This window comes from Salmo salar, chromosome 16 (genome assembly GCF_965601325.2).
Source record: "Salmo salar chromosome 16, fSalSal1, whole genome shotgun sequence".
In the NCBI taxonomy this organism is placed as follows: domain Eukaryota; kingdom Metazoa; phylum Chordata; class Actinopteri; order Salmoniformes; family Salmonidae; genus Salmo; species Salmo salar.
This window is the reverse complement of record NC_138306.1, coordinates 6,575,965-6,602,884: the sequence shown is the minus strand read 5'-3', so window position 1 is coordinate 6,602,884 and position 26,920 is coordinate 6,575,965. Positions and strand designations below refer to the sequence as shown.

Here is a 26,920-nt window from a genome sequence, read left to right as displayed (position 1 = left end):
GGGTTACTCCAAGCAATTTAGTCACCTGAACTTGTTCAATTTCCACATTATTTATTAACATATTTAGTTGAGGTTTAGGGTTTATTGAATGATTTGTCCCAAATACAATGGTTTTAGTTTTTGAAATATTTAGGACTAACTCATTCCTTGCCACCAAGGCATGTTGTTAGTAAAGATTTACTTTTTTCATGGGGTCTAGACAGCTGCCCTGGGGAATTCCTGATTCTACCTGGATTATGGTGGAGATGCTTCAAATAAAGAACAACCTGTGTTCTGTTAGACGGGTAAATCTTTATCCACATTATAGCAGGGAGTGTAAAGCCATAACAAGTTTTTCCAGCAGCAGACTATGATCAATAATGTCAAAAGCCACACTGAAGTCTAACAGTGTGGCTCAGCCAATCAGTCATTTGTGTAAGTGCTGTTCTTGTTGAGTGTCCTTCCCTATAAGCGTGCTGAAAGTCTGTTGTCAATTTGTTTACTATAAAATAGCATTGTATCTGGTCAAACACAAATAGCTGATTGGTCAGCTATTTGAGCCAGTAAAGGGGGCTTTACTATTCTTAGGTAGCAGAATGACTTTTGCTTCTCTCCGGGCCTGAGGGCACACACTTTCTAGTAGGCTTATATTGAAGATATGGCAAACAGGAGTGGATATATTGTCCGCTATTATCCTCAGTAATTTTTCATCCAAATTGTCAGACCCCGGTGGCTTATCATTGTTAAAAGATAATACGTTTTTCACTTCTTCCACACTCAATTTACAGAATTCAAAATTACAATTGTCTTTCATAATTTGGTCAGATATAGTTGGATGTGTCGTGTCAGCGTTTGTTGATGGCATGTCATGCCTAAGTTTGCTAATCTTGCCAAATGTATGTATATATTTTTTTTAAATCAAGGACATTCATGTCAGCTGTGTTCGAAAATTTGAAAAAGCCAAGGGTTCTGAATACTTTCCAAATGCACTGTCTTAGAGGTCGACCAATTATGATTTTTCAACACCGATACCGATAATTGGAGGACCAAAAAAAGCCGATAACGATAAAAAATAAATTAAAATAAATAAATTAAAAAATAAAAATTCGGCCAATTTTACCACACACACACACCGTTGAAATCGGAAGTTTACATACACCTTAGCCAAATACATTTAAACTCAGTTTTTCACAATTTCTGACATTTAATGCAAGTAAAAATTCAGCTATTATTTATTTCATCACATTCCCAGTGGGTCAAAAGTTTACATACACTCAATTAGTATTTGGTAGCATTGTTTTTAAATTGTTTTAACTTGGGTCAAATGTTTCAGGTAGCCTTCCACAATAAGTTGGGTCAATTTTGGCCCATTCCTCCTGACAGAGCTGGTGTAACTGAGTCAGGTTTGTAGGCCTCCTTGCTCACACACACTTTTTCAGTTCCGTCCACAAATGTTCTATAGGATTGAGGTCAAGGCTTTGTGATGGCCACTCCAATACCTGGACTTTGTTGTCCTTAAATTTGGAAGTATGCTTGGGGTCATTGTCCATTTGGAAGACCCATTTGCGACCAAGCTTTAACTTCCTGAATGATGTCTTGAGATGTTGCTTCAATATATCCACATAATTTTCCTGCCTCATGATGCCATCTATTTTGTGAAGAGCACCAGTCCCTCCTGCAGCAAAGCACCCCCACAACATGATGCTGCCACCCCCGTGCTTCACGATTGGGATGATGTTCTTTGGCTTGCAAGCATCCCCCTTTTTCCTCCAAACATAACGATGGTCATTTTGGTCAAACAGTTCTATTTTTGTTTCATCAGACCAGAGGACATTTCTCCAAAAAGTACAATCTTTGTCCCCATGTGCAGTTGCAAACCGTAGTCTGGCTTTTTTATGGCGGTTTTGGAGCAGTGGCTTCTTCCTTGCTGAGTGGCATCTTCACAAGGTCCTTTGCTGTTGTTCTGGGATTGATTTTCACTTTTCGCACCAAAGTACGTTATCTCTAGGAGACAGAACGCGTCTCCTTCCTGAGCGGTATGACAGCTGCGTGGTCCCATGGTGTTTATACTTGCGTACTATTGTTTGTACAGATGAACGTGGTACCTTCAGGCGTTTGGAAATTGCTCCCAAGGATGAACCAGACTTGAGGTCCACATTTTGTTTCTGAGGTTTTAGCTGATTTCTTTTGATTTTCCCATGATGTCAAGCAAAGAGGCACTGAGTTTGAAGGTAGGCCTTGAAATACATCCACAGGTACACCTCCAATTGACTCAAATGATGTCAATTAGCCTATCAGAAGCTTCTAAAGCCATGACATCATTTTCTGGAATTTTCTAAGCTGTTTAAGGCACAATCAACTTAGTGTATGTACACTTCTGACCGACTGGAATTGTGATACAGTGAATTATAAGTGAAATAATCTGTCTGTAAACAATTACTTGTCATGCACAAAGTAGATGTCCTAACCGACTTGCCAAAACTATAGTTTGTTAACAAGAAATTTGGGGAGTTGTTGGTGGTTGAAAAACTATTTTTAATGACTCCAACCTAGGTGTATGTAAACTTCCGACTTCAACTGTGTGTGTGTGTACCCGATTACTCAGTTGGGCTGGGCGGCGAGCTCTAGGAAGAGTAACATAACATAACAAACAACATAACAAAATGTGGGATAAATCAAGGGAATTGAATACTGAATATTTCCCGAAGGCACTGTACACACACACACACACACACACGTTGAAGTCGGAAGTTTACATAGACTTAGGTACAGCACTTATATATATATACACACACATACATACACTTGTAATCATGACAATTACAACAATACTGAATGAACAATGAACACTTAATTTAACACATCAATAAAATGAATTTAGTCTCAAATAAATAATGAAACATGTTCAATTTGGTTTAAGTAATGCAAATACACAGTGTTGCAGAAAAAAGAAAAAGTGTAATATGTGCCATGTAAAAAAGCTAACATTTAAGTTCCTTGCTCAGAACATGAGAACATATGAAAGCTGGTGGTTCCTTTGAACATGAGTCTTCAATATTCCCAGTTAAGTTTTAGGTTGTAGTTATAGGAATTATAGGACTATTTCTCTCTATACCATTTGTATTTCATATACCTATGACTATTGGATGTTCTTGCCAGCCTATTCTCGGGAGTTGATAGGTTTGAAGTCATAAATAGTGCTGTGCTTCAAGCATTGCTAAGAGCTGCTGGCAAACGCAGTAAAGTGCTGTTTGAATGAATGCTTACGAGCCTGCTGCTGCCTACCACCGCTCAGTCAGACTGCTCTGTCAAATATCAAATCATATACTTAATTATAATAAACACACAGAAATACGAGCCTTTGGTCATTAATATGGTCAAATCCGGAAACTATCATTTCAAAAACAAAACGTTTATTTTCGGTGAAATATGGAACCGTTCATTTTTTTAATCGAACGGGTGGCAACCCTAAGTCTAAATATTGCTGTTACATTGCACAACCTTCAAGGTCATAATTATGTAAAATTCTGGTAAATTAATTGCGGTCTTTGTTAGGAAGAAATGGTCTTCACACAGTTCGCAACGAGCCAGGCAGCCCAAACTGCTGCATATACCCTGACCCTGCTTGCACTCAATGCAAGAGAAGTGACAAATTTCCCTAGTTAATATTGCCTGCTAACATGAATTTCTTTTAACTACATTAAGCAGGTTTAAAAGAATATACTTGTTTATTGATTTTAAGAAAGGCATTGATGTTCATGGTTAGGTACATTTGTGCAACGATTGTGCTTTTTCCGCAAATGCGGTTTTGTTAAATCATCACCTGTTTGGCGAAGTTGAAGTAGGCTGTGATTCGATGATAAATTAACAGGCACCGCATTGATTATATGCAACGCAGAACAAGCTAGTTAACTACACATGGTTGATGAAATTATTAGGTTAACAAGTGATTAAGATTGATATCTTATAAAAAACTAAGTTTAATGCTAGCTAGCAACTTATCGTGGCTCCATGCAGCCACAAGGTCCTTTTGATGCTACACTCGCGTAACAGGTGGTCAGCCTGCCACACAGTCTCCTTGTGGATTGCAATGTAATCGGCGTCCAAAAAGGCCGATTACCGATTGTTATGAAACCTTGAATCGGCACTAATTAACCGGCCATGCCGATTAATCGGTCAACCTCTACACCGTATATCTGAATAAAATACTGTCCAACCTTTATAACCAAATAGTTCTAATCCAAAGACTAGCCTAGATGATTTATTGCCCCTCTCTAATGAGTCAGACTCAACCATCCCTAATAAAACTACCCTACAAAAAGGACTTATGCAGTTGTAAAACTAATAACATCCGCACTCAATTGCAGGGACAAACACCTTCAAAAACGTATTCCAAACCACGCACGTGTGTGTGTGTGTGTAAGTGAGCGGTCTGTAGTATTCTTCTGCCTAGAACGTCTATGCCTGCGGGGAACCATGGTCGTCCAGGCTATGGGCTCCTCCATGACCTCTTCCTCCAGCTCCTCGACCTCTTCCTCTGCAGGCTAGAACTTGTTGATCAGGATCTGGGTGGATCTTCTCCAAACAGTCCCTTAAGGCTGACCGGGGCATCCAGAAGACCCAACCGCTCCTAGTTTGGCAGCTCAATCAGCGAGCCAAAGGTGGCGCTCTGCTGCCACTGTTGCTCCCATGGCACATCCCAGGTCCTCAGCTATCAACGGGGAGCCTATCATCGCTTTCTCTGAGGCCTTGGTGAACTCAATGATCATGTCCTGGTCGATAGGTTTGACGATCTTAATACCAGTGTCCTTGTCATTAGGTTTGAGGGTGTTCACTTTCCTCTCAACGCAGAGGAAGGCTATATATCCTTCCTCTGTCTTTTTGTCCATGACCATACAGGCACTATGGACGATCCCAGAAGCAGTACAGGGACCAGATGGAGGCAGACCGTTTGCGGCGCAAGTGTGTGTTTCTTCTTTCCCAGTGTACACACTTGGTTCAGCAGACACTCTGTCACCATACAGGGACCAACTACAGAGGTCATGGTTAACCGTTTGCGGTGCAAGATTGTCTCTTCTTTCTCCTTGTGGTACACACTTCCCGTATTTATGGCACTCTGACGGTTCATCTCAACAACTGTTCAGAGGAGACTGCATGAATCAGGCGTTTTGGTTCCAACCACTGTGTCTTTGTGAGACGCAGAGTAGGTAAACGGATGATCTCCACATGTGTGGTTCCCACCGTGAAGCATGGAGGTGGTGTGATGTGTGTGCGTGCTTTGCTGTTGACACTGTCTGTGATTTATTTAGAATTCAAGGCACACTTAACCAGCATGACTACCACAGCATTCTTCAGCGATACGCCATCCCATCTGGTTTGCGCTTAGTGGGACTATCATGTTTTTCAACAGGAGAATGACCAAACACACCTCCAGGCTGTATAATGAGAGGGGGATACCTAGTCAGCTGTACAACAATGCATTCAACTGAAATGTGTATTTGGCATTTAACCCAACCCCTCTGAATCAGAGAGGTGCGGGGTGCTGCCATAATCAACATCCACGTCTTCGGCGTCCGGGGAACATTGGTTTAACTGCCTTGCTCAGGGGCAGAACGACAGATTTCTACCTGGTCAGCTAATGGCTATTTGACCAAGGAGAGTGATGGAGTGCTGCATCAGATGACCTGGCCTCCACAATCACCCGACCTCTACCCGACTGAGATGGTTTGGGATGAGTTGGACCGCAAAGTGAAGGAAAGGCAGCCAACAAGTGCTCAGCATGTCAGAAATCCTTCAAGACCATTGGAAAAGCATTCTTCATGACGCTGGTTGAGAGATTGCCAAGAGTGTTGCAAAGCTGTCATCAAGGCAAAGGGTGGCTACTTTGAAGAATCTAAAATGTATTTTGATTTGTTTAACACTTTTTTTGGTTACAACATTATTCCATATGTGATACTTCAGAATTAATGTCTTCACTATTATTCTACAATGTAGAAAATAGTACAAATAAAGAAAAACTGTTGAATGAGTATTTGTGTCCAAACTTTTGACTTGTACTGTATGTCTTTTTTTTTTTACCCAATAGGTGCTCTTCTTTGCGAGGCATTGGACAACCTCCCTGGTCTTTGTGGTTGAATCTGAACTCAGTGCTCAACCTTAGAAATAATTGTATGTTTTGGTTACAGAGATGAGGTAGTCATTCAACAATCATGTAAAACACTACTACTGCACTTGTTAAGCACATTTTTACTCCTGCTTATTTAGGCTTGCCATAACAAAGGGGTTGAATACTTATTCACCCAAGACATTTCAGCTTTTCATTTTTAATGAATTTGTAAATTACGAAAAACATAATTCCACTTTGATAATATGGGGTATCGTATGTAGGCCACTGACCAAAACATCTCAATACAATCAATTTTAAATTCAGGTCGTAGCACAACAAAAAAGTGGAAAAAAGGGGTGTGAATACTTTCTGAAGGCACTGCATGACATGCATTATCTGAATTAGGCCACAGAATCATACCTACGGAGGAACGGCTTCTATGGTGGAATTGTTTTGTGTCTTTGAACTTCCGAGTTGGTTTAACGTTAGACCAGAGCAAGCTAACAAGCTTGTGTGTGCAGAGCAGCACTATAATTAAAAACACATCTTACCTTTTTGTAGTTAATAAATCCAATGTGAAACGTGATACCTATAGTATCCCTACCAAGCACTGAAAAAGTCAATTCATTCTTCTTATTAAAACATCTCTCCCTAATTTCTGAATGACACTTGTAACGTTGTCAGTAGGCTATAGTTAACCTATGCTTCAGAGGGGAGGAGTAGGTAGACTAAACACACACACACCCACTGGCAAAGATTTCCAGCTGGCAGGCAGACGCTGGAATAAGTTTGAGTGACAGAGTGAAAGCTTTGCAAAGGCTTGTTATTGTGATTTTTGTGGGATTGGAAAAAAATGCCCGGAGCATAAAATAACGTTAGTAACTAGTGGCCAGCGAAGATTCCAAATCTGAATCACATCCAAACACTATGGCGAGAGCTGAAAACAGCAGTTGGCGGAGAGCATTCCTCAAACGTTGAAGAATTAGAGCAGTTTGCTGCTGAAAAGTAGGCCAAATTGCCAATAAAAAGGTGCAGTAAGCACATTGATGGGTACGAGAACCGTTTGTCTGTAGTTATCTTGGCCAAAACCTGTGCAACCAAATACTAGCTTGGGGACACCAATAATTCTGCCCATGATGTTTGTCTTTATTTTCTAAATAATAAATTGTAAACTTAAAAATGTACTAAAATACATTTGGTTCTGCAATGTTGAAAATCTAAAAGGTGTGGAGAACAAAAGTTCTCAATGTCAACTTATTTTTCAAGAAATGGGGAATTATATAATGTCCAGGTAGCAGATAATGGACCTTATTTGGTTCTAACTTGGAAAAGTCTGTTAATTTACAATTGTACAATTTATGCTCCCCGCATATAAAAACCACAAAGATAGTAATTTCTATGATTCACAAGGTGGAGGATCATACTGCCTGTAGCCTACTGTACATGGTAAGCAGGTGCGCACCAAAAAAGGCACTTCACTTTTTAGTATGGAAACGGCTGTGAGGATTTTTCCACAATATTCACATCAAAGACACAGAGAGCAATAGTTATGGTGTCTTTTTTGTAACTCTGCCATGGTTCGGTGGACAAAGCCTATGAGAGAAGGGAGGTTTTGTAGGGGTTTAAGATGAACGGCGAAAATAAGGTCTGTGGTAAACACAGGTTTAGGACGTCATACGTTTTGTTGATTTAAGAGTAAGTCATTTAGGAATGTTTTCTTGGGGTGCTCCAAGTTACTATTATATGCGTTTCTGGAATTAAGAAATAGGTAATAGGCTACCTTTAAGAAAAGTGCAAAGATGTCAATATATTTGGCCGCAACTGTATAAATGAACCAAACAGCGGCACCTGGTTTTCATGACCCCTGCTTGAACTTCGAGGGCCATGTCCCAAACAAAGATCAGGCCTAACAAGGCCTCCAGCATTTACGCCCCCCAGGCACGTTTGAAGTAGCCAAGGCTCAGCCTGCCAAATAAAGTTAATTACCACCGTTGCAGTGAGTGATCCTACATCTGCAATGCTTCTACATCTGCATTGCTTGCTGTTTGGGGTTTTAGGCTGGGTTTCTGTATAGCACTTCTGCTGATGCAAAAAGGGCTTAACAAATACATTTGATTGATTCCTCATTAAAAACTCACCTCACGTCTTTCCATAAGAAAGCTATGAAAAAGGAATTCTGTGGTCACTATACATTAAATGTAATCTTTTGAAGAAAATTCCTAGTTGTAATTGTTGATTAAGTAGATCTATAGCTGCATCTTCAAATCAGTTCTTCCAAGTATAGGAACAGGTTCTCTAAAACGCAGGTTATATCCTTACAAACCAAAGAAGAAAACACGCTGCTCTGAGAGCAAGCTTAACCAAAAAAAAAGTCAGAGCAACTGGGTGTCATAGTCCCACCTGCAATAACAGGAAAACTAAACACTAGCTCTTTCAGGTCCAGGAAGAAAGACAACTGCAACCTAGAGGGGGAAAAGGAGACCCTGGCCTGACGAAGCTAGAAAGTATTCAAGAGGTTCTGAGAGAGTCTCTCTCTACAAGGTCAGCATCCTAAATGGCACCCTATTCCCTATAGTGCACTACTTTTGACCAGAGCATCTACACAGGGAATACGTTGCCATTTGGTACTCAGCCTCCCTCTACAAGGTCATGCCGTTAAAGCCAATCCATTACATCGAAAGCGTTACACAAAAATTAAACATGAACTCATTTTGAAAACAAATAACATGAAACCCAATATCAATTTAGGTAATTGGTTTTAGTCATAAGGTTATTACAGCCAATGCCTCCCTCTCATCTTCCTGAATAGTGTAATCAATAATATATCATTGCAATCAGCCCTGTGCACAAATATAATATGAGTGCACTTAATGGGATTCCCATTTCACTCATTATCTGCTATCATCGCATGAGGTCAAGAGCTCCACAATGGAGCAGATTGAGCAATCCACCCGCCACCGCCCACCTGCCTCTATTGCAAAGGCACACCTGCAGTGTGCACACCCCCTCAAAATGTATGTGTGGGAGTCTAGTGAAGGCCCATGAACAGCAGCCCCCAGGCCCAGGACTCTGTCTTGTGTTGAGGGGAAAGGGATAAGGGCGTGGTGCTGGAGAGGCCTTGCTGTTCATCTGGTGTCTGGCCACCTCAGTCTTCAACACCTTCGGCCAGGGGAGAGAGACCCAACAAAGAGTTCCTGACCGCTGCTTCCTGTGGGCTACACTGCAAGGGTGAGGCCTCCAGTTAACCTACTTACCACACTAATGGTGGAAAAACGGACCCAGATGCCCCCCTGCTGCCCTGTCAGAACCACACCACGAGTCTCTCTTTTAGGCTCCATTGCAGCTCCCTTTACTTGTAGGCAATGACAACGGTGAACCAACCAGAACCAACGTGGGAGACAGAATTGCAAATGTCGGTGATAAATATGTGAGGTGTCATACTACGGATCCTAAAAATAATTGGACTGGTTGCAATAATGAAGGAAGAGTTGAGAAACTAGACCATAGTTAGCTTGCTCTCCCACAGAAGACAGCATAGAGAGCATGTACAGCGAGTCTGAGGAGAGCTGAGAGTGCGGTAGAGGTTGTCTGGCTGGAAAGGGAGTGGTTAGCGGCCCATATGGTTTTCCTGTGGGGGTTTAGCCTTGTTGGCTCAATGAGTTGACACTGGTGCCCTTTGTCCCTGTCTGGAGTCTGGTATGACACTTGGGTAGGAGTGAATGTGGAGGGGTGGGTCTTGGCCTGTGAACTGTTGGCACTCTGTATTGGGTCACTGCTAGACGGCTGTCTTGGCAGCACAGGGGCAGAGCAGATCCACTGGCTTTAGCTGTGCTCTGCGTGGGGGTCGAGCTGACAAGCTCCCCAAGGCAAGGAGTCTGGTGGTTGATAAGTGGAATACGGTATGAAACGAGAGCCAAGAACCTCCTCTCAGTCGTCCCCACCCAATACCTCAGAGACAGGTTGGCAAATTCGCTTCAGTGTGTTATCAAACCCTCTTCAAAATCTGTGACTGTGCGATATATTTCAAATGTAATATCTTGAGTGGGGATTTACACTGAGTACACAAAACATTAATAACACGTGCTCTTTCCATGACAGAGTGACCAGGTGAAAGCTAGGATCCCTTATTGGTGTCACTTGTTAAATCCACTTCAAACCAGTGAAGATGAAGGGGAGGAGACAAGTTAAAGAAGGATTTTTAAGTCTTGAGACATGGATTGTGTATGTGTGCTATTCAGAGGGTGAATGGGCAAGACAAAAAATGTAAGTGGCTTTGAACAGGGTATGGTATAAGGTGCCAGGTGCACCGGTTTGTGTCAAGAAATACAACGCTGCTGGGTTTTTCACGCTCAACAGATTCCCATGTGTATCAAGAACGGTCCACCACCCAGAGGACATCCAGCCAACTTGACAACTGTGGGAAGTATTGGGTCAACCCTGTTGAACATTTTCAATGCCTACCGAGCTGCAATAATAATAATAATAATAATAATAATAATAATTTGAGTTTAATCAATGCTACAAGTTGTGCTTTACACAAAGACACATACATGATTTGAAAAATGCTGCTCAAAAACGTGGTTAGAGAGGCGAGCCAACAACCAGCAAATCCTAGATGCCATTGCCTACCGTTGTGCCCTTAAGCAAGACACTTAACCCCCTACAACAGCAGCTCCCAGGGCGCACAGTGTGGCAGCCCCCCGCACCAATCCAAAACCTGAATATACTTTGTGTGCAATTGACCAATAAAGTGATCCTAATCATTATGGTGGCTTCAGAAAAGTAGAACTCTGCTGCCATCTGGTGGTTCATAGTATAGAACCACCACAGTATTTTAAACAGGTCATTATCATAAACTTCAACGTCTCTCAATCTTATAGATGTGGTCAAGCCTGATTTACCTCATCTCTCCTTGACGGCCCATCTGAGAACCAACTCTGGATCCTCTGTAGTACGGATCCCTGTAGTCCTCCTGCATACAAAGACAGAGCATGTGTTCAAATGTGTGTGAATAATACAAGACTGCCGAAAAAGACAATCTACTGATAATCAACATACATTCAACAGCTAGGCTACCACTTAAATGGTCCGTTTTAAATTAGTCCAACTGCAAAGAAAGTAAACTAAATCTTAGTTTTCTGAGATCAATATGACAAAGGTCATTATAAAGCTTCACCAACCTGTCGGGGAGTTGGGGAGTTCCTCCCTCGGATGCTCCCGACAATGTCACCATGGTGTCCACGATCACTTCCTGCGTGAATGTTGTCGCTAGGGTATCCTCTATGGTCATCGTCATGGTAACTTTGAATGCCACCATACCGCTTTGTTTCATATTCAAATTCTCTGTCATATTCTTGCTCCGGTCTTGTCACAGCAGTTCTCCTGTCGACAACATTCACAACTCTCTGGTATGTTCCCTAAACAAGAAGCATTACCACATGGATAAGTTTCTTTCAAAAACACAAGTGCAGCGAGACAACATACTTCATGCATGAACGAATAAGTACTCCATGAAGGATGGTCGATGGCCTAATAAACACTCATGTAATGATAATATACACGCGAAAATAATCTTCACCGTCTGCCCAAAGAGTGGATTGTGCTAGAATGACCAGTCACTTACCGCTCTCTCTGAAATAAGCTCATCAGTGGCCTCTCTGATTCGGCTTCGGTCTCGCCTGTACGCCACTGCAAGTAAGGGACAAGCATACAATCACAGCCTTGACAATAATTAACACAAAGGGACGCAAACTAAAATGTGTTAATTGTCCACAAGTAGCTGACGTCTCAAACAAGTATGTACACTAATGCGGCGTTCACATGCTGTCGGAGTAATCGGAAGTTCGGAGCTCCAACTGGGAAGTTTCACTTGAACAACCCTCCAAGTCATAATTACAAGTGGGAAACTCAAAGAAAATGTTGTTACAAGAGTTGTCAAGTTGTGACGTTTCACCACTGACATTTCAACTTTTTGACCAAAAGAGGACAACAAACGGTTTGCGGAGCAGGTAAAAGTAAAATACTTGTCATTCCTCCTTCGTATGGCGGCGACTGCTAGTCAAAACAGTTATTTGGGCTCCACGGGAACATCCAGGAAGTTTGGGTGCAGATGGAGCGAGTGACGCAGATGTCACCTCACTGGCTGTGCTCTTGCGATGGGTTGTAAAATCATTGGCTGCAGAGCAACTCTGCTGTCCTCAGAACTGGATCATTATAAACTGATTCACATTTTCGCCTCATCCTCCCTTGTTAGGCCTAGGCTACTATAGGTGTTGTAGGTAGGTTGCATGTTGCTAGAATAATATGGATATAGGCCTAAGCCAACTACGCATAATTTCTTTCACAAGCTTTCCTCAGCTGTAGCCTAAGTTTTTTCTTTTTCTTCTCCTCATTAAATTATTCCATCTTGGTATTGTTTGCTCAATTTCAGTTCTTGTGGCTGAACATACAGTTGAAGTCGGAAGTTTACATACACCTTAGACAAATACATTTCAACTCAGTTTTTCACAATTCCTGACATTTCGATCCTAGTAAAAATTCCCTGTCTTAGGTCGGTTAGGATCACCACTTTATTTTAAGAATGTGAAATGTCAGAATAATAGTAGAGAATGATTGATTTCAGCTTTTATTTCTTTCATCACATTCCCAGTGGGTCAGAAGTTTATACACTCAATTAGTATTTGGTAGCATTGCCTTTAAATTGTTTTAACTTGTGTGAAATGTTTTAGGTAGCCTTCCACAAGCTTCCCACAATAGTTGGGTGAATTTTGGCCCATTCCTCCTGGCAGAGCTGGTGCAATTGAGTCAGGTTTGTAGGCCTCCTTGCTCTCTCACTTTTTCAGTTCTGCCCACATATGTTCTATAGGATTGAGGTCAGTGCTTTGTGATGACCACTCCAATACCTTGACTTTGTTGTCCTTAAGCCATTTTGTCACAACTTTGGAAGTATGCTTGGGGTAGTTGTCCATTTGGAAGACCCATTTGCGACCAAGCTTTAACTTCCTGACTTACGTCTTGAGATGTGGCTTCATTATATCCACATCATTTTTCCTGCCTCATGATGCCATCTATTTTTTTTAAGTGCACCAGTCCCTCCTGCAGCAAGGCACCCACACACTATGATGCTGCCACCCCCGTGTTTCGCGGTTGGGATGGTGTTCTTCGGCTTGAAAGCCTCCCCCTTTCTCCTCCAAACATAATGATGGTCGTTATGGCCAAACAGTTCTATTTTTGTTTCATCAGACCAGAGGACATTTCTCCAAAAAGTACAATCTTTGTCCCCGTGTGCAGTTGCAAACCGTAGTAGGGCTTTTTTAATGGCGGTTTTGGAGCAGTGGCTTCTTCCTTTCAAGTTATGTCGATATAGGACTCGTTTTACTGAGGAAATAGATACTTTTGTACCCGTTTCCTCCAGCATCTTAAACAGGGTCCTTTGCTGTTCTGGGATTGATTTGCACTTTTCGCACCAAAGTACATTCATCTCTAGACCGAACGCGTCTCCTTCCTGAGCGGTATGACAGCTGCGTGGTCCCATGGTGTTTGTACTTGCGTACTATTGTTTGTACAGATGAACGTGGTACCTTCAGGCGTTTGGAAATTGCTCCCAAGGATGAACGAGACTTGTGGAGGTCTACAAATTTGTTTCTGAGGTCTTGGCTGATATCTTTTGATTTTCCCATGATGTCAAGCAAAGAGGCACTGAGTTTTAAGGTAGGTCTTGAAATACATCCACAGGTACACCTCCAATTGACTCAAATTATGTCAATTAGCCCATCAGAAGCTTCTAAAGCCATTACATCATTTTCTGGAATTTTCCAAGCTGTTTAAAGGCACAGTCAACTTAGTGCATGTAAACTTCTGACCCACTAGAATTGCGATACAGTGAATTATAAGTGAAATAATTTGTCTGTAATCAATTGTTGGAAAAATGACTTGTGTCATGCACAAAGTAGATGTCCTAACCGACTTGCCAAAATCATAGTTTGTTAACAAGACATTTGTGGAGTGGTTTAAAAACGAGTTTTAATGACTCCAACCTAAGTGTATGTAAACTTCCGACTTCAACTGTATTTGTCATTCAAAATAAATCTGTGAATGAGTATAGCACAGAATCCAACTTTCATAATTATTCCCATAGAAAAGCTGCAACTTTAGGACAATAAACACCTTATAGGAATAATTTGGAAAATACTCTAAATAACTTTAATTTGTCTTAATGCTTTTAAGATATTTCAGTGAGTAGGGTTAGGCTTTTAGTCGTTTGGTTTGTAATGGCAAGGAGGGGATGATTATTATTATTTTTTATTTGAATGCATGTATCATTTGTTTTAATGCTTTGCTCAACTTTCAAGTTTGTTCAAACTTCTCACTAGATTTGTATCTCTCTCTCACTCATTATTACCGTAGGCCTCCCATGTTTATGGGTTATTCAAAAAAACAAACTTTCGGAGATTCATTCATTCACTCATTCGTTTGATCATGAATACGGTAAAACGGTCACCACGACAGCCCTACTTGTGTGACAAGAAGCTGCAATCCTACGGTCGGCAACTAAATCCTTGACGTTTCGCCTGTGAACTGTTAAATAGGAGACTGAGGTTGCGCTGAGATCAAGCTAGCTAAAATGCTATTGGTTGAAGTATTGGTCCGACTTCAAAAGCAACTAAACACAATCATGTTGGAATACCCAGTTTCCCACAAGCACATGAATGCCTCATTAGACAGTACACAGTGTAGTGTGTGCACTAGGGAGACTTAAGTAACGTTTATACTCTGACAAACAGAGATTGCACATCAAACTATTAAAGTATCTGAGCTAGGCATCAGGGTTACAGTACAACTGTCCCTTCATATTGTGCACACTGATTTTTCAGTTACTGTAGTGTGGTAGAGCTGTAGCTAACTTACTCCAAGTTGCTGAAGGGCTCCTCAATGTGGTGTGGGACGTGGAGAATGTAAAACCTGCAAATATTGATTAATATTTAGGAATTATCGAGTTGTCTATGGAGTGTATTGACACAAATGTGGTTGATATTCAAAAACTAGGATACAAGACACAGAAAGAAAAATTGCACATGTAAACAAAATCAACGGGGGCATATTCATTACATCTCTTAAACAGAAGAACCTACCTGAATTACACCACACAGTTGCTAACGACAGAATTCAGGCAGCTAGGGCCCTCAGTTTAATTACGTTTGCTTCCGTTTAAGAAACGTTTCGCAACAGTGTTTAATGAATCCGACTCCGATGATTAATAATGTTTCTATATGAACACCCCAAGTCAATTGCAATGATAGGGTCTCTCGCTAGTAATTTACAAACAATTGGATAGTTACTGAAGTTAGCCTAGCTAGCTTGCAAAGAGATGCTGGCCAATGCTAGCTAGCGTACACTGAAGCTGTTGTTGCTAGGAAAACCAACTTACCAGTTGAACGTGCTCTGTGTATTAGTATTAAAGGTAGTCTTGCACTTTTTGCGATAAAGTAGTAGAGTTTTTTTTATATAGTTCCAAACCTTTCTGCATGTGCAACATTTGACAACAAACACCACGAGCAAAATTCAACCTCTTCCTCGTCAGTGTTTGATTGGAGACGTGCAGTATGTTACGCGGAGTTTACCGCCGCCTATCTTCTTCTTCGACCTTTTTTTCTTCGGCGGCGGTTGGTATCCAACGTATAACTCTCTTCTACCTTGCTTGAATAAAAATATATATATAATAATAAAATAAACAAATACCCTACCATCTAACACTTATACTCACAAAAAATAAAATTATAATAAATAAATAAACATCATATTTCGGGCCAACAGCCTGAAAGGACGGGATACCGCCACTTAACACACCCGTCCGATGTCAAGTCTCGCACAACCAAATACCTCTCTGCAGCTGCCACCGCCACCTCAATTTTCAGAGACTTACGTTCCGTCCCTGCAGTACAGTTGATAACCTTTGCTATAAAAGCTAAAAATCCAATCTTACTGAAACATATACTGGGGTGGCAGGTAGCCTAGTGGTTAGAGCCTTGGGTCAGTAACTAAAAAGTTGCTGGATCGAGTCCCCGAGCTGACAAGGTAAAAATCTGTCGTTCCGCCCATGAACAAGGCAGTTAACCCAATGTTCCCTGGTAGGCTGTCATTGTACATAAGAATTTGTTCTTAACTGACTTGCCTAGTTAAATAAAGGTTAAAAAAAGCACTTGTTTGTTTATCCATCTGTACTGGTAGGATCCCTCCCATCTTCCTCTACATTCTTTTTTGCCTCAGCATATGAAAACTTCTGCACTACTTTAACCCTGGAAACCTGAACCTGAACATTTCTGATCCCCAGCCCCATGGGTATCCATATAATTAACACATACCACTACTTTCCCCAATGTTACACATTCCTTTGTCTCATGCTCTTCTGCACACTTCTCACACCTAGGAGATTCCTCCTACTCACTGCTGCCACATGCCCATAAGCTTGAAATTTACATTTAAGTCATTTAGCAGACGCTCTTATCCAGAGCAACTTACAAATTGGTGCATTCACCTTATGATATCAAGAGTGACATCATTGATGTATACAGAGAAGAGAGTCGGCCCGAGGATTGAACCCTGTGGCACACCCATAGAGACTGCCAGAGGTCCGGACAACAGGCCCTCCGATTTGACACATTGAACTCTATCAGTAGTTGGTAAACCAGGCGAGGAAATCATTTGAGAAACCAATGCTGTCGAGTCTGCCAATAAGAATGTGGTGATTGACAGAGTCGAAAGCCTTGGCCAGGTCGATGAATACGGCTGCACAGTAATGTCTCTTATCGATGGAGGTTATGATGTCGTTTAGGACCTTGAGCGTGGATGAGGTGCACCCATGACCAGCTTTGAAACCAGATTGCATAGCGGAGAAGGTACGGTGGGATTCGAAATGGTCGGTAATCTGTTTGTTATCTTGGCTTTCCAAGACCTTAGAAAGACAGGGTAGGCTAGATTTAGGTCTGTAGCAGTTTGGGTCTAGAGTGTCACCCCCTTTGAAGAGGGGGATGACCGCGGCAGCTTTCCAATCTTTGGGATTCTCAGACGATACGAAAGAGAGGTTCAACAGGCTAGTAATAGGGGTTGCAACAATTTCGGCAAATCATTTTAGAAAGAGAGGGTCCAGATTGCCTAGCCTGGGTGATTTGTAGGGGTCCAGAATTTGCAGCTCTTTCAGAACATCAGCTATCTGGATTTGGGTGAAGGAGAAATGGTGGGGGCTTGGGCGGGTTGCTGTGGAGGGTGCCGGGCAGTTGACCGGGGTAGGGGTTGCCAGGTGGAAAGCATGGCCAGCCATAGAGAAATGCTTATTGAAATTCTCAATTATAGTTGCAAATACATGCTAAAAAGCCCAAATAGGACCTCGCTAGCTTGTGCTTGGCTTTACCCACCTCCTCTCTTGTTCTGCCCAGTATGCTTTATTTGCTCCTACTGCGAACGACACCGATGAACTGTCTTGGGTTAGTTATAAACAGCTTTGGTACCGTCAAAAAGCAAACCCTCATCCGCACACCTATGGGTTCGTATCCCCCCCCACACACACACACACAGTTGCACACACCAACTGATTAAGGAATACCTGGGATAGGATAAAGTAATCCTTCTAACCCCCCCCCCCTTAAAAGATTTAGATGCACTTTTGTAAAGTGGTTGTTCCACTGGATATTATAAGGTGAATGCACCAATTTGTAAGTCGCTCTGGATAAGAGCGTCTGCTAAATGACTTAAATGTAAAATGTAAATGTAAATGATTAATGGAATGCTGAATGTTTTAGTTGTACTTTTAGTTGTACAATGTTTTAGTTGTAGTTAATACAAATATTGTTGTTGATCATTTTAATGTACGTAATGAAGGAGTAAGTCAATTTAAAAAGTGTCTACAGAAGACGCAAGACTCAGGAGTCATTTGGAGGGTTGCTGTCACAAAACCAAGTAAAGGACAGCATGTGCTTTTTAAAGTAAGGCCACATCAGGAACACTGTCATGTCACACACATACTCACTCACATACTCACTCACTCACTCACTCACTCACTCACTCACTGACACACACATTTCTTGTTTGTTTAGTCTCTTGCTATTTATGGTATCCTATGCAATCCCAGTAAATAGTTTTGCTGTTTTGAAGAAATTAAAAGAATAAACTCCCGACATTTTGTTCAGACTCATTGTAAGTGTCAATACAATGTTGCCGTCAGTTCCCAAACAGCCAATGACAGAAGACTGCCCATTATCAAACTAATTCATTACTGTATTTAATTATTAAAAAATATGTAACAACATTCCAAACTTGTTTAACATTTTCTAGTCCAAATATGGCATGAATACGCTCCATGTGTCGGTTTGCGACGCTTTCAATTGGGGACTTTTATTTTGAAGGCAAACCGCAAACTCCACACGGAGGACGACGATCACCGGTGACCATGGCAACGGAGTAAACAAACATTTTCAACGTGTGAAAAGCATGCATAAACGTTTTTACAGTCAACAAAAATGATTTACCCCAAAATAGATTAGAAAACAATAGTTTGTATTGTTATACGTTATTCTGTAAACCTGTAATGTAATGTTAGACTGTTAATTAGCTAGCTAGTGTGGCAAACTAGCATTTTTTTTTTGTCAAGCTGATACTTTTTTTCTTATTTTATGAAACTTTTAAAAGTGTTTAAAAATATATGGAATTGTAATTATACGTTCGAAATGCATATTTAGCTAAGTACATAACTCATGGCGCGTTCAAGATAACTGGGAACTTTGAAAAATACGAGGTCAAATTATGACTTCTGTGATTTTCAGGTTGGAGCTCGAAAAAGAGGCCCGAGGTCCGGAGTTGGAATTCCGAGTTGGATGACCATTTAAAACGAATTTTCGCAGTCGCAACTGTTTTTTCCCGAGTTCCCAGATGTCTTCAACAATTTGAATTCGGAAATCAGAGATTTCTGACTTCCCCGTTTTCGTGAACGCTGCAACAATGTTACGTTGTGTCGAGCGTGGGTAATGCGAATGCACCTCAACCAATAAAAACGTGTGATGGGCGGGACCGGGACGTTTAGTGTGCAGCGGCGAGGGGTACTTTGAGTGCCTAAAGAGAGTGATTGGGTAGGCGTTGCCACGTGATCATCATCCTTCCACTGGCGTTCTACGACAGCAGAGAGCGGCGTTGGTAATTTCCCCGTCAAATTAATCTATATTGAGTTCAAACAAATAAAGGTTTCATACGATGGGAGACAAGAAGAGCCCCACAAGGTAAAATTACATATTTATCTAGAAAAATTGCCAGAAAATGTGATGAACACTTGTAAACAGGGTGCGACCAATGGATGCGTAGCGCTAGCTACATTGTAGCTTCATGGCGGCTGACTGGCTCTTTTATGCCGGGGCCACCGTGTGTCAAATAGAAGAGTTTTACCTCGTAAATCTGACCATACGGCTCAAATAAGTGTCATTTGTATTGTTGTGTTTTTGTACAAATACACATCAATGACTGTTACCTAAAATGGCTATGCTGACAGTGACGCTCCCCTTATCGTGTGTGTGTGTGTGTGTGTGTGTGTGTGTGTGTGTGTGTGTGTGTGTGTGTGTGTGTGTGTGTGTGTGTGTGTGTGTGTGTTTTGTTGTTGTTGTGTTTGAAGGCCGAAGCGGCAACCCAAGCCCTCTTCTGATGATGCCTACTGGGACTGTAGCGTATGTACTTTCAGGAACACCGCCGAAGCTTTCAAGTGTATGATGTGCGATGTCAGAAAGGGAACGTCAACACGGTAAGAAGGGTTTCCACTAGATGCCACAAGTCTAAATTGTCTATATCGTAACAATTTATGAAAATAAACATTTGCTTTTTGGTCGTTATTTAAGGTTAGCAGTGTGGTTGAGATTAGGTTTAAAATCACATTTTAGAACATACATTTCAGAAATAGGCGGGGTTTATAACTTTGTGGCTGTGGTAACTAGTGATGATGTCCAGACAGTTTGACTTTTGGATGTAAACCTATCGTGCAGATTATTCATAAATCATTGTAATTGTAGCCTAAATTCAAGTGGTTATTTTGAGTGAGCCATTTCTATTATGGGGGCATTATTTGACAGATTATATGGTGTAGTTCGTCTGACAGATTGTGTCAAATGTGTTGTTTTTATCAATAAAGGGATAAAACAACAAGTTTGAACCCTTCTAAATGAACATTTCTGAAGATGTCCGGAGCCGTGCACAGAACTTAACCCACTGAGCACAAATGTCAGGTGTATGCATTCCTGTACCCTCAATATGTTGTCGCTATGCAGCATTTATCTATGTGCAGTGTGCTTCCTTATGATAGTCCCCCCCCCCCCCCCATACATGCATACAATTCATCATACACTAGAAATCTAGAAAAACAAGTCACAGGACCCCTGTATATTTTCAGTGTGCATAAATATGCAGTGCATATATGTATGTACCTGCTGCTCATGGCCTAATATCTAATATTAATAATCACTAATCTGTTTCTAGGAAGCCTCGCCCTGTCTCCCAAATGGTTGCCCAGCAAGTCACTGCACAGTTTGCTTCACCCACACAACCCAAAAAAGAGAAGAAGGAGAAATCGGAGAAAGAGAAGAGTGAAAAGGAACCAACACAGAAAAAGAACAGCCACAAGAAGATGAGGTAAGGATTGAACTGTTGGAACAACATATTCTTAGTTACTATGAAGGTTGGAGAACATCTGAATCATCTCATTTTATTATGATTATTACATTCTATCAAAATCATTTACAGGTTCCAAGTGACCCCCTCCTAGTATCCTACTAGCCATACTATTGACTCTCATCCTGTGCTATTAATGACAATATACAGTGGGTATCAGTATTCACCCCCTTTGTATTTTTTCACATTTTGTGTTAAAGTGTGATTGAAATGGATTACATTTTTTATTTATTTATTGATCTACACAAGATACACTAATGTTGAAGTGAAAAGAACATTCACAAATTTTTTATTTTTATAACAGAAATATAGACTTTGCTTAAGTATTCACCCTCTTTGTTTTGGCAAGCCTAAATTAGATCAGGATTAAACAAATGACATCCCGATACATATACTACTGTTCAAAAGTTTGGAAATGTCCTTGTTTTTGAAAGAAAAAAAACTTTTTTTTTGTCCATTTAAAATAACAGGAAATTGATCAGAAATACAGTGTAGACATTGTTCATGTTGTAAATGACTATTGTAGCTGGAAACGGCAGATTCTTTTTTGGATTATCTTCATAGGCGTACAGTGGCCCATTATCCGCAGCCATCACTTCTGTGTTCCAATGGCACGTTGTGTTAGCTAATCCAAGGTCATCATTTTAAAAGGCTAATTGATCATTAGAAAACCCTTTTGCAATTCTGTTAGCACAACTGAAAACTGTTGTTCTGATTAAAGAAGCAATAAAACTGTCCTTCTGTAGACTAGATGAGTATCTGCAGCATCAGTGGGTTTGATTAAAGGCTCAAAATGGCCCGAAACAAAGTACTTTCTTCTGAAACTCATCAGTCTATTCTTGTTCTGAGAAATGAAGGCTATTCCATGCGAGAAATTGCCAAGAAAATGAAGATCTCATACAACGCTGTGTTCTACTCCCTTCACAGAACAGCGCAAACTGGCTCTAACCGGAATAGAAAGAGTAGTGGGAGGCCCCAGTGCACAACTGAGCAAGAGGACAAGTACATTAGTGTCTAGTTAGAGAAACAGACGCCTCACAAGTCCTCAACTGGCAGCTTCATTAAATAGTACACGCAAAACACCAGTCTCAACGCACGTGAAAAGGCGACTCTGGGATGCTGGCCTCCTAGGCAGAGTTCCTCTGTCCAGTGTCTGTGTTCTTTTGCCCATCTTAATCTTTTCTTTTTATTGGCCAGTCTGAGATCTAGGCAGAGTTGCAAAGAAAAAGCCATATCTCAGACTGGCCAATAAAAAAAGATGGGCAAAAGAACACAGACATCAGACAGAGGGACTCTGCCTAGAAGGCCAGCATCCCAGAGTCACCTCTTCACTGTTGACGTTGAGACTGGTGTTTTGCGTGTACTATTTAATGAAGCTGCCAGTTGAGGACTTGTGAGGCGTCTGTACGAGATCCTTAGTTTCTTGGCAATTTCTCGCATGGGATAGCCTTCATTTCTCAGAACAAGAATAGACTGATGAGTTCAGAAGAAAGTTCTTTGTTTCTGGCCATTTTGAGCCTGTAATCGAACCCACAAATGTTGACGCTCCCAGATACTCAACTAGTCTAAAAAAGGCCAGTTTTGCTTCTTTAATCAGAACAACAGTTTTCAGCTGTGCTAACATAATTGCAAAAGGGTTTTCTAATGATCAATTAGCCTTTTTAAAATGATAACCTTGGATTGGCTAACAACATGCCATTGGAACACAAGAGTGATGGTTGCTGATAATGGGCCTTTGTACACGTATGTAGAGATTCCATAAAAAAATCAGCAGTTTCAGCTACAATGTTAACGTAAATGACTAATGTCTACACTGTATTTCTGACCAATTTGATGTTATTTTAATGGATCAAAAACGTGCTTTTCTTTAAAAAAATACATTTCTAAGTGACCCCAAACTTTTGAACGGTAGTGTACATCTGTAAGGTCCCTCAGTCTAGTATTGCATTTCAAGCAAAGATTAAACTACAAAGACCAGGGAGCTATTCAAAAGCCTCAAAGAAGGGCAGTGATTGGTAGATGGGTAACAATAACAAATCAGACACTGAATCTAAGCGTGGATGATGTATTAAACCACCCAGACAAATCAAAGATACAATCGAACTGAGCTGCAGGACAGGAAGGAGATTGCTCAGTTTTGACTTAAAATCTGCTATAACATCAATGTCAAGACTTAAAAATTGCTGTCTAGCTATGATCACCAACAACTTGGCAGAGCATGAAGAATGTGAAAATGTCTTAGATTTGGGGCTCACGTGCTGACCAGACCGGACACGTCGTGTGCGCGAGCGTCGCAAAATAAATGTAGAAATCCATGTTATTCAATTATTGCACCCACCCACACTGCTCGCGTGGGCCAACGAGCGTCTGCGATGCCAAGGGCTAAAATAGAACTCCTTTTTATTTCTGACGCAGATCGCGCTGAAAGTCCTGCCTCTTCCATCTCCTCATTGGTTATACCCACGTGGGTGATTGAAAGACGAACTGTTTTGCCGGTTGTCGTGGTAATACTATGAAAGTGTAGATGCCGATCACCATATAAGTTCAAAGATGAAAAAGCCTGGAAGGAGGAGAGATGACTAGAAATGATTCGGTTGGCCATTTTATTTGTGGATTAATTGTCGGAGTAGGGGACCTTGTGCATGTCAGGTAAAATAGCAACTCAACGTTTATATCCCAGGACAAATTAGCTAGCAAAAGCAAGTGCAAGGTAACTAGCTAAATTGCCATACATGTTTAATGCTTTTCGACCTGTCCCCAAATTAATGTCATTGGTTCAGAGTTTGTTTTGATATTTTAACCTGCGTTTGGTGTAGGGGGACAAAATAAATGTATGCACGATGGCGCACGCGCGCAGCCCGTTTGGGTTCCGTGTTAGACACACCAATAGCGTGTGTCTAACATCTGATTTTGTAATTTGTGCACCGATTTTACTAAGGCCAAACTTCTTTAAGAAAACAGCCCTAATGTTGGAAACAAACCTCATTATGTTGTCATCCAGAGTCACATTTATTTATTTTCTAAGCTATAGCTCAGTATCTTACAGCAGGGTTTTAAAGGACCCACCCAAGTTTGGTCTGCTTCATGCATTCATTTTTGTCATGGAAACAATATTGAAATACTAGTATTGTTCCGAGCTTAGATTTTACATGTAGGGGTGCGTGCGCGCAACTCAATATTAGGAAGATGTCTTTTAATATTTTGAGAGTATTTTGTGTAATCTTTGACAAACTACAATTAAATACATTCCAATCCCACTTTGTAAAACAGTAAAATGTGAATAAATCCAAGGGGATGAACACTTATGATACCTACTATATATCCACCCATACTTCTCTGTCCCCATCCCAGGCCCAGGTTAAAAAACGTGGACCGGAGCAGTGCCCAACACCTAGAGGTAACGGTGGGTGACCTGACGGTCATAATCACAGACTTTAAGGAGAAAACCAAGCCCGCCTCCACTCCTTCCAGTGCCGCCTCGGCAGACCAGCACAGCCAGAGTGGCAACACCAGTTCTGACAACACTGAAAGGGGGGTGTCCCGGTCGTCCTCGCCGCGGGGGGAGGGGTCCTCAGTTAACAGCGAGAGTCACTAATCTCCCTCCCTCTCCCATTTCCTCCCTCCTCACCTAACATAGTCTTGTGGAACCAGACAAGTGTGTCTCTGAATATTGCGTACAAGTCTGGCATGCAAGATTACACCCAACGCTACATACACCCTTATGTCTCCCCCATATCCATCACCCCACACGCCAACCCAACATTAACATGCACACATTGTATAATAATAAAATAAAACGTATGTATTATGAGGCTGGTGCTGGGAGGACGCTGTGTATCATCAACGAATTGGTTTCAGCCAATATCTGGGTCGTGTTCATTAGGCAGCAAGCAGAAGAAAATTGACAAACTGGAAGGTAATACCTGGACTTATCCAATAAATAAGAAACGATCATGTTTGTTTTCTGTTGCACAACGTTTTAAAACATTTTGTTATGGTGTGCCCTAATGAAAATGACCATGGCCTGAGTGAACTGAACTGAAGCTGGGTCTTGACTGTGTTGAATGAACCCTGCCTTGCATGCACAGCTAGCTGAGTGATGCCATGGGATCTGATGGTATTTACTTACAACACCTCAGTGTCATCCCTCATCACACACTTAGTGGTTGGTTGGTTTCTGTCTCTTACCGATGTGGACTATTGCAGAGTAAAAGAGTGCTTTAGCTACAGAGGAATACGAATATGCATTATGAGTAGGGTTGCAAAATTCTGGTAACTTACCCAAAATCCATAGGTTTTCCAGAAATCATCTGGATGATTCCCCGACTCAGAGAATAAGTAGGAAATTCAGGATTCCTCCAACTGGAAAACCTGGGAATTTTGGAAAAGTTACCAAAATTTGCAACAACCCTAATTATGAGAGAATAAATGTGAAGCGAGTGGTCCATCTCTTGATTGTAGATTGACAAAGATTCATTTTGTTAGCAGCAGATTGCACCTGCTGGCATATGGTGTGCATTAATTAATGAGAAGATATTGGACCAGTTTCCCAGATACAGAGTAGTCCTTGACTAATCACTTTGAATGGAGAATCTCCATTGAACATTTTTCTTAGTCCAACAGTAGGCTGAATCTGTGTCTGGGAAACAGGCCCATTGTTTTATAAAGCATTTCAGTTTGGCCAACATTTTACTGCACATGTTACTGAATCATATCACTGCTTTATGTTACTGGTTATAACCAGCCATGTTGTCATATGTACATCAATGAGCATCTCAATTATTGCGTTACTATTTAATGTTTGATTCACAATTGAGAATATTGTTATGAAGTATGCTTCTCTTCCACAAGTTTGTAGAGTCAAGCATGCTGTCATCCAACAGTGGTTTATATTGAAAATATGAAATAAAACTAAACTGATAGGTTCATCAGTCAGACTTGAGTTTCCTCCATTTGTGCTCAGTGGATGGCAGATGGGTCTTCACCATAGACTTTTATGGCTGCGTTTACATGGGTAACCAATTTCTGATATTTTTTTTCCCATGAATTGGTCTTTTGACCAATCAGATCAGCTCTGAAAAAGATCTGATGTAAAAAATATTTGTGGAAGAAACATCTGAATTGGGCTGCCTATTTAAATGCAGCCCAAGCTCCTCACACAGGAGACTGTATTTGGGATATTCATTTTTATAACCTATTTACAAGTACTGTATCTGCTAGAGTCTGGATAACTTGACATGTTTGGGAATTTTGTTAGAAATAGGTCTTTCTGGGCCTCCTGAGTGGCGCAGCGGTCTGATTCACTGCGTCACCGTGCTTGAGGCGTCACTACAGACCCGGGTTTGATCCCAGGCTGTGTCACAACCGGCCTTGACCGGGAGTCCCATAGGGTGGCGCAAAATTAGCCCAGCGCTGTCTGGGTTAGGGGAGGGTTTGGCCGGGGGGCTTTACTTGGCTCATTGCGCTCTAGCGACTCCTTGTGGTGGGCTGGGTGCCTGCAGGCTGACCTCCGTCGTTAGGTGAACAGTGTTTTCTCTGACACATTGATGCTTCCGGGTTAAGCGGCCAGGTTATTAAGAAGAGCGGTTTGGCGGGTCATGTTTCAGAGGACGTATGCCTCTCCCAAGCCTGTTGGAATTGCAGCAATGAGACAAGATCGAAAAAGGGGGTAAAATATAATGTAAAAAAAAATATATATGTATATATATATATATATATATATACTGCTCAAAAAAATAAAGGGAACACTAAAATAACACATCCTAGATCTGAATGAATGGAATAATCTTATTAAATACTTTTTTCTTTACATACTTGAATGTGCTGACAACAAAATCACACAAAATAATCAATGGAAATCCAATTTATCAACCCATGGAGGTCTGGATTTGGAGTCACACTCAAAATTAAAGTGGAAAACCACACTACAGGCTGATCCAACTTTGATGTAATGTCCTTAAAACAAGTCAAAATGAGGCTCAGTAGTGTGTGTGTGGCCTCCACGTGCCTGATTGACCTCCCTACAACGCCTGGGCATGCTCCTGATGAGGTGGCGGATGGTCTCCTGAGGGATCTCCTCCCAGACCTGGACTAAAGCATCCGCCAACTCCTGCACAGTCTGTGGTGCAACGTGGCGTT

The 26,920-nt window shown here is 41.3% G+C and overlaps 2 protein-coding genes across 3 annotated transcripts in view; one reads left to right on the top strand and one right to left on the bottom strand.

Moving 5' to 3' along the window:
* Nucleotides 1–15,771, bottom strand: part of LOC106573092 (periphilin-1) — a 42,332-nt gene extending 26,561 nt beyond the window's left edge. Inside the window, exons 1-5 of one of the 2 annotated variants that reach the window (XM_014147789.3) lie at nucleotides 15,513–15,771; nucleotides 14,993–15,046; nucleotides 11,709–11,773; nucleotides 11,266–11,502; nucleotides 10,987–11,057 (exon numbers count right to left, since the gene is read on the bottom strand). In XM_014147789.3, the coding sequence (XP_014003264.2) occupies nucleotides 10,987–11,057; nucleotides 11,266–11,502; nucleotides 11,709–11,773; nucleotide 14,993 (374 nt within the window). In that variant the 5' untranslated portion in view covers nucleotides 14,994–15,046; nucleotides 15,513–15,771. The remainder of the gene's footprint in view (nucleotides 1–10,986; nucleotides 11,058–11,265; nucleotides 11,503–11,708; nucleotides 11,774–14,992; nucleotides 15,047–15,512) is intronic. The other variant, XM_014147786.3, reaches the window with a different exon arrangement.
* A 3,418-nt stretch (nucleotides 15,772–19,189) lies between these two features.
* LOC106573089 (YY1-associated factor 2) lies at nucleotides 19,190–25,719 on the top strand. The gene is made up of 4 exons (XM_014147783.3): nucleotides 19,190–19,350; nucleotides 19,737–19,862; nucleotides 20,591–20,743; nucleotides 24,134–25,719. Exons 1-4 carry the CDS (start codon nucleotides 19,325–19,327, stop codon nucleotides 24,375–24,377), a joined length of 549 nt encoding a protein of 182 aa, XP_014003258.1. The 5' UTR covers nucleotides 19,190–19,324; the 3' UTR covers nucleotides 24,378–25,719.
* The last annotated feature ends 1,201 nt before the right edge of the window (nucleotides 25,720–26,920 follow it).